The sequence below is a fragment of the Saccopteryx bilineata genome, chromosome 6 (genome assembly GCF_036850765.1).
Source record: "Saccopteryx bilineata isolate mSacBil1 chromosome 6, mSacBil1_pri_phased_curated, whole genome shotgun sequence".
NCBI classification, from domain to species: domain Eukaryota; kingdom Metazoa; phylum Chordata; class Mammalia; order Chiroptera; family Emballonuridae; genus Saccopteryx; species Saccopteryx bilineata.
The window spans coordinates 18,939,930-18,953,230 of NC_089495.1; the positions used below are offsets into that span (position 1 = coordinate 18,939,930).

General features: G+C 36.2%; 1 protein-coding gene across 2 annotated transcripts in view; it reads right to left on the minus strand.

Moving 5' to 3' along the window:
* The window catches only part of TUSC3 (tumor suppressor candidate 3), a 125,825-nt gene that overhangs the window by 87,670 nt on the left and 24,854 nt on the right, over window positions 1-13,301 (minus strand). For both annotated transcript variants that reach the window (XM_066236120.1, XM_066236121.1), the window contains exon 2: window positions 5,164-5,333. In XM_066236120.1, the coding sequence (XP_066092217.1) occupies window positions 5,164-5,333 (170 nt within the window). The remainder of the gene's footprint in view (window positions 1-5,163; window positions 5,334-13,301) is intronic.

Here is a 13,301-nt window from a genome sequence, read left to right on the forward strand (position 1 = left end):
AATTAACAACTTTATTTGGCCCAGGAGTTTTATGTTAGCATTGAGGAAGGTGAGAATTGAATTCTGAAATCTGTGAATAAACGGACTATGTGAAGGAAGAGTGGAATGATTTGCTAAGAGGGCTTACAAGGAAGCCAATAACTCATCCATCACCTAAAAACAACTGAAGAACCTAAATGTGAGTTAACTAGAAGAAAATACCACAACGAAAAAGCAGAAAGCCTCACAAATGAAAGCACAAAGATTTAAAAATAATAGCTTATGAACTTGACAATGATTCTACAGAAGTAAAAAATGATGGCTGTTTTATTTTTTAAAAAATGTTCCAAAATTCCATTGCCACAGAAGGACCTAGAATTTAATTCCTTTAAAAAAAGGGGAGGGGGGATGGCTTCTTATGATAGGGTGTTTTTCTCAATGAATCTACAACTCCTTTTGAGGCTTAATTTAGAATACAAGCATATACCACATTTTTTGCTCCATAAGACACACAGGCATTTTCCCCTCCACTTTTGGGGGGGAAATGGTGCATCTAATGGAGCAAAATATATGGTAATTTGATGAATTCTTCTTAACTCTCTTTACCTGTTCTTAGTTGAGATATTTTTGACCCACTCTGCCCACTATCGTATGGGTCACAGTACTCTCTTGGTTCCACAACAGATCTCAGAACACTGCTCATCCACAATTTTTAACAAATCCTCCTCTGAACCTGATATTGCTCCAAAACAGAAATTTATCATCCTCCTCTAACAAAATCTAAGGCATCCCTCTATGGGCCCACTTAATTTTCTTCCTTTCCAATTCCATTATCATCCTGAGTAATGCCAGCACCATTTAATCTTGAAATTACCACAGTCTTATAGCTCCTCAAGCTTCTCTACAACATAAAAATCCTCGATTTTATACTTCAGTAAATTATTTATAACGAACCCTTTGTGACAACTTCCTAATTTTTAATCCTGTCCTATTTTTACACAAAATCTGTTCTTCGCTCCTGTGAAAATATAGCTTACATTACACCTAGTTTATCGGCTATTGCCTGGTTTCCTTTGACCCCCACCCAACTTTGAACCCATAGTTGCACATTTTAAATATACTCTCACGAGCACTCGCAAAGCATTTTGCCTAATCCACCTCACACCATAAACCAAACATGTAGTCCCCCAAGAAGGGTGTTCTTGCTCCCTATTTGCTGAGCATGAGGCAGAAATGATTTAATTATACAGGTTCCTAAGAAGTTGAATATTCTAGTTTGAAAAAGGATCCTATGATGCCAGGATCATCCACCTGGTCTTCCCATTCCCTGTTCCTCAAGGGAAATAAAACCTATGAATGGTGAACCTACTTCTTATCTCCCCTTTCTCTGTCCTGGCTGCATAGAATCTCCTGGATCATATTTCTGTAAATGGCATTACGTTGGGGCCATCCTGAAACAATTAAATCAGAAAGTTTGGGTATGGAACCATATATCTGCTCTACATTTTGCATTTGCTTCTAAAGCTTCACCTGTTCTTTCTCTGTTCTCTAACAACCCACCATACATGATACATATATATGATCCATATATTATCTTAACTTTTTTTAATAACTTCAAACATTTTTTCTCATAAATCTAAAACTATTCTAAAACGTAAAACTTTATTATAAAACAGTCTATACTAAGCAAACAGAAAAGGTTATTTTGAGCTAAGTGTCATTTAAAAAATTAAGGGTCCATACTTAATTCATTTAACAATATCATGAGTTCAGTAGAATATTAACTAGAGGATGTATCTTTTAATACTATGTTATGGTTAACATTCTCAGAATACATACAATTACAATTACAAGTAACTGTGATATAAACAGTTCAACAATAAAGTATTTCTAGACATGTGCCAAAAATACAATGGTCAAATAAATATATTTCTTCATGTAATGTTGAATATAGGAAATCAATGTCAGGTTTTAGGAGCAAGCCAATGATTTTCCTAAAGTGTACATGGTCCTGTAGCATGCCACAAGACATTTTGTACTTTACACTAAAATGTCAGTTAAGGTGGTAGTTTTGCCTGTAGGGCTTCAAAGCATTACTTAGAAGTATATGTATACCCTTTACCCAGATGCACTAGCCCAATTCTGACAACAGCGTTAATAATCACTTGAGTACCGGTCCTCAAGTTTGATAGAGAGGAACTCCAAATCACCTGACATACTGCTTTTCAAACTACTTTGCTCACCATCTTTTTTACCCCCTGTTAGCCATGCCCCAATAAAGACTCCTTATTAGGATGTGATAAGATCCTTCTTGAAAATTTCAAAACATTGAAATTCACTTTCTGCAAATTTGTGTAAACAAAACTATTTGTTTCTTTTTTCATTGACCTACTTTACTAATCACTTCAGTTTCCACTGGAGTTCAAAATGACTTAGAAATCTAAGTCAAGTCTGCAGGTGAATAGACAGTATTCAGAGTTGGAAGGTGCAGCCACGAAACAAAAAGTCATTGTTCTTAAAAACAAAAGAAGTGCTCAAGTAGTCAGCCAAGAAGAAAGAAACAACCTGAATTGTCCTTAACCACTGAGGAAATGGAATAAATAATTTAAAGTCTCCTAAAAGAAATCTACATGCCCAAATGGTTTTACTAGAGGATTCTATCAAACATTTAAAGAAGTAGTAACATAATCTTCTAAAATTGTGTAATTTTCCACAATCTCTTCCAGAAAAATAAAGTAGGAGGGAACAATTCTCAACTCACTTTAAGAGGACAATATTACCCTGGTACCAAAACTAGATAAAACAGCATAAAATGATATTAAAAAATGATATAGCCCTGGCCGGTTGGCTCAGCGGTAGAGCGTCGGCCTGGCATGTGGGGGACCCGGGTTCGATTCCCGGCCAGGGCACATAGGAGAAGCGCCCATTTGCTTCTCCACCCCCCCTCCTTTCTCTCTGTCTCTCTCTTCCCCTCCCGCAGCCAAGGCTCCATTGGAGCAAAGATGGCCCGGGCGCTGGAGATGGCTCCTTGGCCTCTGCCCCAGGTGCTAGAGTGGCTCTGGTCGTGGCAGAGCGACGCCCCCTGGTGGGCAGAGCATCACCCCTGGTGGGCGTGCCGGGTGGATCCCAGTCGGGCACATGCGGGAGTCTGTTTGACTGTCTCTCCCCGTTTTCAGCTTCAGAAAAATACAAAAAAAAAAAATGATACATATCAGTATCTATCATAAACTTAGATGCAATATTTGACAACAAAATATTGGCAAATAGAATCTGTCAGTGCATAAAAAGAATAGTATACCACTACAATTAAGTGAGATTTATTTCAAATTGTCAGACTGGTCCAACACCTGAAAATCGGTCAATGTAATCCACCATATCAACTGGCTAAAGCAGCAAAATAATACCATGTGACATAATAAAAACCTGATAAAATCCAATAGCCATTCAGGATAAAAACTCTCAGCAAACTATGACTAAAGAACTTTCTCAACCGGATAAATGATATCTATTACTATATAATACTTAATAATGAAAGACTGAATGCTTTTTCTCCCAAAGATCAGATCAATATATAACACATAAAAATTTAGTAAAAAAAAAAAAAAAATCACAAAAAGTACATGGGGATCTAGGGCTAAACAAACAGTTGTTCAATTTGATAAGAAAAAAGTAGTAAAAAAACAGGTGATAAACTGGACCTCATTAAAATTACAATCTGCAGAGGCCCCCATTATGAGTGTGAAAGCAAGCCATGGACTAGAAGAAAACACCTGAGGACCACACATCTGACAAATAACTAGTATCTTCAATATATTAAAAAAAACAACTCTCAAAACTCAGGAAAAAAAAAAACTCTCAAAACTCAGTGGAAATAATGACAAGAGAAATAAGCACATAAAAGATGTTCAAAGCATTAGCCACTAGAGAAATACAAAATAAAACCACAATGTGATAGCACCCCATCCCTATCAGAATGGCTAAAAATAAAATATGGAGAGCACCAAATGCTGGTGAGAATATGGAAAAATGACTTCACTTACACACTGCTGGTGGAGTTGGACAATGATACAGCCACTCTGGAAACATTTAGTTTCTTATAAAGCTGAACATGCAACCACCATACAACCGAAGCATCATACTCTCTAGTGTTTATTCCAGAGAAACAAATAGTTAAGTTCACACAAAAACCTGGACAGGAATTTTCACAGCAGTAGTGTTTGTAATAGCCTAACGCTAGAAACAGTGCTCATCCCCTTTAACAGATGGATGGTTAAACATCCATACCATGGACTATTACTCAGTAATAAAAACAATAAACTGTTGATAAAAGTAACAACTTTGATGGACTTGGAGGAAATGATAGTAAGTAAAGTGAAAACAGCCAAACTGAAAAGGTCCTACACTGTATGAACACATTTATATAAGTCTTAACAAAACACAGAAGCGGAGGACAAATCCTGGAGGTGGGCAATGGAATGGATGTGTGGGGGTGGCAATAAAGGGCAACCGGAAACATTCTGATGGGGACGGAACTGTTGTCTCTTGACTGTACGGATACTAAACCCCTGCTTGTGATGTTGTATATCACTTTGCAAGATGTTACCACTGTAGGACTGCAGGTAAAAGATTTTTGATTTGTCTGTACCTGTATTTTTTTCAAAATAAAAAGTTTAACTAAAAAACAGCATTTGTTGCCTATTATATTTGTACTTGTCTAAATTTTTCTTTAGTATGCTCCTAGGGAAAATATTTCATCCATTTCAAAGTGTTGACATCTAGTTCACAAAGCAAGGAGAGGTTGAAAACTAAATGTACTTCCTTGGTCAGGGTGTTCTCACTATTAAACTGTTAAAATAGATTATGTCTAACGGGGCTACTTCACTGTCTACAAGATATAGTCAAGGCAATATTCAAGGCAATATTCAAACCGAATTCTATGACATTCTAACCTTTATAAAGGACATAAAAATAACAAATACTTCTTATGATTATATGTAGAATTTGTCAATAAATATTTACACAATAAAAGAATACTGGCCTATTAATGTCATTTTCTAGAGTACAATGATCTTTAGCTTACTTTTAAATGCTCATAGTTGTATCTGATTACAACATTAAATAACTGTTTAACTCTAGTACATACATTTATCTTAAATATACTAAATGTTTAAATGCACTAATTACCGGCACACAGAGCACTGTCGCTGAGGCTGAAGAGCTGTGAACATGACGATCATAGAATAGTTTCGAGGAGGTGCCTTTATGAACTTCCGGAATTTATCGCCATTCATTCGAAAGATTGAGCGCCTGGAACTCCATTCCATCAGCTGTTCTACTTTTTCAGCTAAAAGATTCTGCAAGTAAACATCAGAACTTAAATTCACACAGGGTTAAAGTACTCCAGTTTGCATTTCATATAAACAGAATTATGTGAGATGAAGCATCAACTCCCATATGTGCCTTGACCAGGCAAGCCTAGGGTTTCGAACAGGCGACCTCAGCGTTCCAGGTCAACGCTTTATCCACTGCACCACCACAGGTCAGGCGAATATATTCATTCTTAATAGGCCTTTTATGCATAAAATATTTCATTTTACATTTCCTAGTGATCTCACAGGTTTATAAAACAGATACCACAGGTAAAACAGACTTCCACCACATCCAGACAGATGAAATAGACATGCTCTCCCTCACTCTCATGAAATACAGCTATAGACTCTGACCTTTAAACAGAAAACAGGCATAAGAAGGCCGGGAAAGGGAAACATGGAGGAGGACTGGCCCACAGGACCCGAGAAGGACACGGCAGTGAGTTCGCTGCATTTTCTTTGCGCCTCACCCATCCTAGATGGGTTGTGGGACTAGTCAGCAATTCAAGGCCAGTGGATACAGATAAAAAAAATAGTGCCTGGTCTCTCTACCACAGGACAAGAATGGGTAACGAAGTAAGATAACAAACAACTGCACTATTCTAACCAGACACCACAGAGAAAATGCAGCCCCACCACTCTCACCCGCAAAGGCAGAACGGGGAGCCTCGACTCGACCTTACATTGCCCTCTAAGCTCCAGCCTGTGACAACAGGGAGGAATCTCGTAAACGGAAAGCTGAGGGAAGAGGGAAGGAAACTTATGCACAGGGCGCTGTATGGCTCTACTCATATTAAGGTCAAAACCAGGAAAAAAATAACCTACTGTGCGTGAAATCAGGATACACACACACACAAAGGAATACTATTCTGCCTTCAAAGAGAAAGAAATCCTGTCATTTGTGACAACATGGTGGACACAGAGGACATTATATTGAGTGAAATAAGACAGTCACAGAAGGACAAATATTGCCAGATTCCACTCATATGCGTGCTCTAAACCAGTCAAACTCATAAAAGCCGAGAACAGAAAGGTGGTTGCGGAGGGGGGGGGAGTGGACACGGGGAGTGCTGCTCAATGGGTGTCAAGTTTCAGCTATACAAGAGGCGTGTGTCTGGAGAGCTTCTGTACAATCGCGCCTACAGTTAACAACACAGTGCTGCGCACTTGACAATGTTACCGGTACAGATTTCATACTAATACAGTAAAACAAAAATACACCAAAGCGCAAGAAAATCTTTGATGGTGACGGATGTGTTTAGTACTTTGTGGTGACAGTATCACGGGCAAACAAGGTGGAAAAGTGCCAGTAAGAAAATTAATTCATTAGATACAATCAAAAGTGCCAGTAAGAAAATTAATTCACTAGATACAATCAAATATGTACTTTAGAAACTTCTACTAGACCACTTACCACACTTACCATCTTAAGGCTGCTTCTCATTACATGCTCTTAGTTCCTTCTAAAAAAGAACTTAATCAGGAAAGAATAAGACCTCTGTTTTTCTTGGGTGTGTGTGTGTGTGATATTCATTTCTAATCCATCCCTGTGCTACCCTAGGTTATTTACTTTTATTCCACTTTCCTCCCATAAGGAACAAAATGATAGGTTTTTATATCTCTTGCCTCAAGCCACTTTCTCATTTTACAGCCAACAATTCAAGAGTCAGAAGCACCTGAAATTGCTCTAAGATATATGGCTCTGACTCACCATTTCAGAACTCTCTCATCTGTGCACAGACACAAAAAAACATGCTTTTACAGGAGCTATGAACTGCATCATTTCTGAATTTACTCATCTTTGCACACCAAGGAAATATTACAAGGTAGACAATAAATTATGTTAACTACATAAATCATCTTTAAAACAAAGAAAGTAATAAACCTACCAAAGCCTAACAAAAACTTGTGCATTCCCACCTCACTGATGCAAACCTGTCACCACTATAAAGAGCCAATGACAATTAACTAAATTCATTACAAAAATCATAAAAATTAAGTTTATTTTTAAATGTAGTATTGTTGCCCATACTTTAATATGAGGTTCACAATCAACAAAGAGAAATAAATATATTCAGTGAGTACTTTCAATGTGTCAGGGACCATACTAGGAATACAATATGCCCAGTGCCCATCAACAATCCCTAGTCCACAGAAAAAAAAAATCCAGATCAAATTAATAAATGGTTAAGTAGAAATTCAAACTCGGCTTTTCTATTGTTAATTCCTAGGATGTTTTCTCCACATAACAGTGGCAGTTGGGTGTGTGTTATACACGTTTGCGTACAATCTCTCTATTTAGACACACACACACACACACATAAACACACACAGATTTTAAAAAAATGGAACCATTTAAACAAAAGTAGATTTTTCTACACAGTAAGACAGTTTATTATAAAAGTTCCTCTAATTTAATTCCCTGACTAGGCCTAGAAAGTAATTCTTTGTAAGCATGCATAGTTTATAATAAAAAGTTGGCAAAACAAAACAAGTTAACACGTAGTTTCTAGTCACTTAAAGGTTTTAATATAAAAAAATGTACTTTAAAAGTACCAATATACTTGAAGAACATAATAGCAAAAATATTGAGCATTAAAAATGAATTTAGTACACATAATTAAAGAGAGTCAAGTGCCAGCTTCTCCATTTAGAAAGTAATGTGCAAAAGTGAGAAATGTGATTAGCTGTCCCCTTTGTACCAAAAAAAAAAAATAATAAATAAATAAATAAAAGATTTAGGAAGGGAGGCTTACAGGGTATTGTGGCTGACTCACACTCTCAAGAGCACTATTAGAAAGAAAGTTGAGCTATTCTCTAAGGCAAATGTTACAGTAGGAATATTCAATAAGTAACAGAAATCTGGTTAATTTGAATTCAGTGATCTAAGAAAGAATCACAGGTTGAGCTATAGTCTCTAAGCAGAGTTTCTTCCATGGTTGCATTTGTGTATGACAGGACTACAGCATTATTTAAGGACAAAGTTGGGTATATTTGTTCCTTCAAAGTACGTCTGTCTCAGGGTCATCTGTATTCCTCTCTGTTGGGATTTTTCCTTCTTGCTACCATTTCACTTCTGCAGAGCTTACCTGCAAGACTTCACCATCTTTTTTGTTTGGTGTCCCTTTTGGTCACTTAAGAGTAATACTCATGAATCTAAATTCCCTATTCCCACTGGAGAATGAAACAAGTTAAAAAAAACCATGCCCACAGGAACTTTGTGTATCTCAGGGAACACAGAAACATTCATAAGATGGAATATAATGTAACCTTTCAAAACTGAGAAAACACCACGTCTGTTTTAGAACTGCAAAAGAATTTGATGGCTCAAGTTCAAATGATGCTTCTGTATTTACATGCAATATGACTTGACCAAATAAATTCTCTGAATCTCAGTTTCTTCATCTCTAAAACTGAATAACACCTCACAACCTAGTTGGTAAAAGTAAATGACTTAATGTATGGAAAATTCGTAGTGCATCACCCTGCAATGGACAGACACTCGTATTGTCTCTTCTCCTCAGGTCAATTTCTGTCAGCAACACTCAGGCTACTAAAGGAACATCGACTGTGGGAATTCTAAAATCTCATTAATACCTTAAATCTCAGAGCTCCCAAATGTTTCCTTAGTACTTATTACATGACAGGCACTGTGCTAAATTTAAAACAAGCATTGAGGATTGTTAATTACATGACAGCACTGTACTCAATTTATGGAAAATGAAAGGGGAAGGAGTATAGCAGACCCTCCTTTACTGAAGGCCTTATGGCAAAGAAGCTCTAGCAGTAAAAATACTGCTGATACTGATGTTACGGTTGCCAGCTCAGGACAGGATGGCATATACGATCTTATTTCTGTGAACACCAACTGGTTGGTAATGGCTAACTTACATTGAACACAGAGGAAAATTCTGAAACCTAGACTGGTAGTGTGCAAAGAGTCTGTAAGCAGTTAGATTTAAGTTTTGCCTGCTACTGGCACAAGGCTGGGAAACTGGACCATGGGGACCATATGCCTACCATTCAGAAAAGAAAAAAGAAATCTAGTATTAGAATCTTCAAAGACGAAACCCTGTTCTTACCCGTTATATTGTAAAAAGCAAGGGCCAGCAGGTACCACAAATTTATGAAGTGAAGAACATCATATTAACCATAGGAGCCCACGTCTTCATTTAATATTTTCATCTTAATATTTTTTATAAAAAATAAAATTTTAAGGCAATTCACTATAATAAACACTCTGGCATGGTCTATATGCCAGTCCTCAACATATATTACTCAAACTGATGTAAATCCATGCTTTTACAAACCAGTTCCTAACAAAAATAAGGAGAAATGGTACATTTCACTAAACAACATGTAATAAAATCGTTGGTTCCAAAGAGAAGCTAACATAGGAAAAAATATCTCACTAATTGAATACTGATATATTTGTTTCCAGCACTGCGTCCCTTGGTACATTTTAATGATGACCAGACGCACCAAACAAAGATATGTATGTGGTATCGATCATGTCTTAGAAAAGAGACACCAGAGTAACAGCCATTATGTGCCTGTGTACCAGGCATCTACCAAGTATTTACTCAGGTACTTGCTATCAGTTAAATAGCAAAATATAGTTTTCTTCCAGTTATTCACAGAATATACATTTGGAATGACAGTAAGAAGTACATGTTGGGGGTACCTCTTGATGACGCACAGAAACTTCACGATCCCTCCTGCCTCCCTGTATTTTACAGGAGCTTTTCCTTTTGCAGACTTTACTACCTACGAGGGTCACTCAGAGCACACTGACAAACAGAAGCAGCCAGATGTGTGCTGTTTTTCATTTGGGAGGAATGTTATCTTCAGTTTCTGAAATCATCTGATACTAAAATCCATCTTCATTTTCCTTAATATTATAAAATTCCTCTCAGATTTGAATAAAACATAAAGAGCAATTAATGCTTCCAGAAACCAAAATACCAGAGATCAAGTGCCACAACTCCCCCTGTGCATTACAAACTGTTCACTAAAGATCAGCAGAGTCTTAAGGGCACTTGGAAAACCACAGTGAGCTACACAATAAGTAGAAAAATAGACTATTTTGATGAAAAATATAAAGTGCATCTAGTACACATGCCATAAAGAAGGCAAAGATTCAAACAAGCAGTTTAATTTGTTAAGAACTCAGCATATTGCGGTACTTCTGCGGAAAATGTAACCCTCGACTGGAAAACCTCAACTATCAGTACTTCAAAGGTGAAAAAACAAGAGATTCAAAATACTTTAAATAAATCATACAGAAAGCCTTTTGATTTAATATCAAACTCTTTAAAATGAAAGAAAGGAAGAGTGGAGAAGCTCAGAGCAATCCCACCTGACAGAAGAGGCTAATGATCACCTGGTCTGTGAAGCACGGAAGAGGGAACCAGCATTCTACCACAGGGACAGCAGGAGCCACACGCTGATACGTGGGAATAGTCTTACAGACGTTTTCTAAGCCCAACATGTCAAAGACAGTATCTAATTCAACTCATATCAGGTTGAAAAATGTAGAAAGAAAGTTATTTCAGAAAACACTCAAATATTCATGCTTTCGTTTTTAAAAAAGGAAAAACCTTCAATTGATGATGCTACAATATTCAGTTAAGTGAACTATCTCTAGAGACACAGTAAAAATATTTCCAGTAACACTCGTGTAATTAGGGGCTCAGAAAATTTCCTAGAAGAGCCACATGTTCGCTATGTTGCTTCCGTCAGAGCATCCTGAACATGGTTAGCTCTAGACAGGCACTGAAGAACAACACTCAAGTGCTAGCACATTCCAGCGCTCTCTTCCGCTCTCCCTTCCTCCCTCTCTATGCCCTCTCACCTCCCTCCCCCCACTACATACATGCTGAACTAATCCACAATTTGTAAAAGTTTAAGCTACAATCTAGAAATTGATCATTAATTTAAAGCCCCATTCAAATATAATTATTTTAAAATTTTCTAACTTCAGTTTATCATAGACTATTCATTGGTTCAAAAGTGGAAAAAATATTAAAAGAGCAATTTTTTCTTAAACTTATATATTTATAGAATGTATAACTGGCACTGAGTGTGTGTGTGTGCGCGCACACGCACTGTGTTTTATCATTGAACTTAAGAATTACTGTGGCCAAATTTAAAAATAATAAATCAAAAATTTAATAATACTTTTAACTATTTATGATTTCTTTACTCACTAAAAGAGCAGTACATTTAAATAAACATATCAAACTATAGAAATGATCCCTGAAACTATAGTCTCTATAGAAACATATCAATAGAAATTCTGCATTGAAAAATATCAGAAATCAGGCTCCATAAGAAACTTAACTCTCTCATAGCAGTAATAAATTTTTAAGAATTCTAATGTTAAATGCTGTTATATCTTAATTTTACTAAAGAAAATATTATATAGTATTGTGAAAAATTTGATTGTGACATTAGTAGTAATAACAAAACTAGATTAATGAATGTATAAAATTATATAAATTGAGGTATATCTAGGTATATATCTCATCCCCAAAATATAAGGCCCTACACAATACACTGATACAAAATACTTTAAATGATTATACTGGTTGATTAATCACACCTTCTAAAATATACCCTAAAAATCAAAAAGAAAAAAAAAATCTAAGCATGGTTATATAATTAACAGCAATCAAAATAAAAATAGAGCATATGAAAACAATGAAATATTTGGAACTACAATTACACATACGTGGTCTGTTACTAGTGAAAAACTTCTACCAGCATTAAATAAAAAGACAGAAGGGAAGGTAACCCATTAAACTAACTACAACTACAAAGAAGTCTATCTAAATATAAATCATCAAGTCATGTATTTAGTCAAAATGACATTTGTTTCAGAATTAGGAGTTACTCTTTTATTTTTTACCATAAAGTAAAGACAGTTTCTTCATTGTTCTAGTTTTTTAAAAAAAATTTCATGTAGGCTGATTTTGTGACTGATTTTCACTATAAAATTGCTTCGGTACAATACTCACCTGTCAAGAGACAGCATCATTAGATTTTCATCACTGAAGGATCAAAGTATGAAGTCTCGTTAATAAGGGACAATCATAAAAGAGGCTAAATAAGCATCCCATGTTTATTCCACTACACTAGTTTCTGTCACCATTTTTCTTGAACTCCGTATCTTTCCGTTGGATATTTTTTCTTATATAGATAAATATCTCATTTTAAAACAGGTCCCAGTTACACAGAATCACAGCAGCTGTAAGAGTAGAAAAGAGAATCTTGCAGCTGTACACAGCCATCTGGCCTTAGTCCCTCAAGAGCACGGATCCAGGCAAGATGGCCATTACCCGTGTTAACAAGTGCAGCAGACACCTTATTGTAATAACGCGTTACATTACAATGCAATACAATTGGCACTGCTCCAGAAGTCAGGTTTGTCTACAACTCATCACCACTAACAGCAGCATACTACATGTTACAGCTAGAGGAAACTTTTACTACAAGAATATGTAAAACCAATAACATCAATTGTTTATAAATTGCAAAACTGAGAGATGATTTTTCTTAGCAAGTTTATTCTCAAGTCAACACAAATGAATCAGTAAAATTTGTGCTGGTTAAATGATTAAAACCAAGAAAAATTAAATGGAATCCAACAGACAAGCCAAGAGCAAAGCTTTAGATTACCTTAAAATGTTTTCCAGCACCTTTCATCAACCTAAATAACTTCCAAATTAAATTACTTCTACTAAATTACTTCCAAATGGCAACAGCAAGTAAAATATTTTGGGTAGAGTAAAAGATTTGCTGTGGTTATTTTGTACAAAAGGTTTTCAAACGATCACAGCTACCTACTAACTCAAATCTCTATTCCTGGCAGAGGCCCAAAGATTTGGGGCCCTAAAATCTCCAAAGAAACTTCTTATGTGAGGCTTTCTGTAGAGATCAAAGAGCAATATT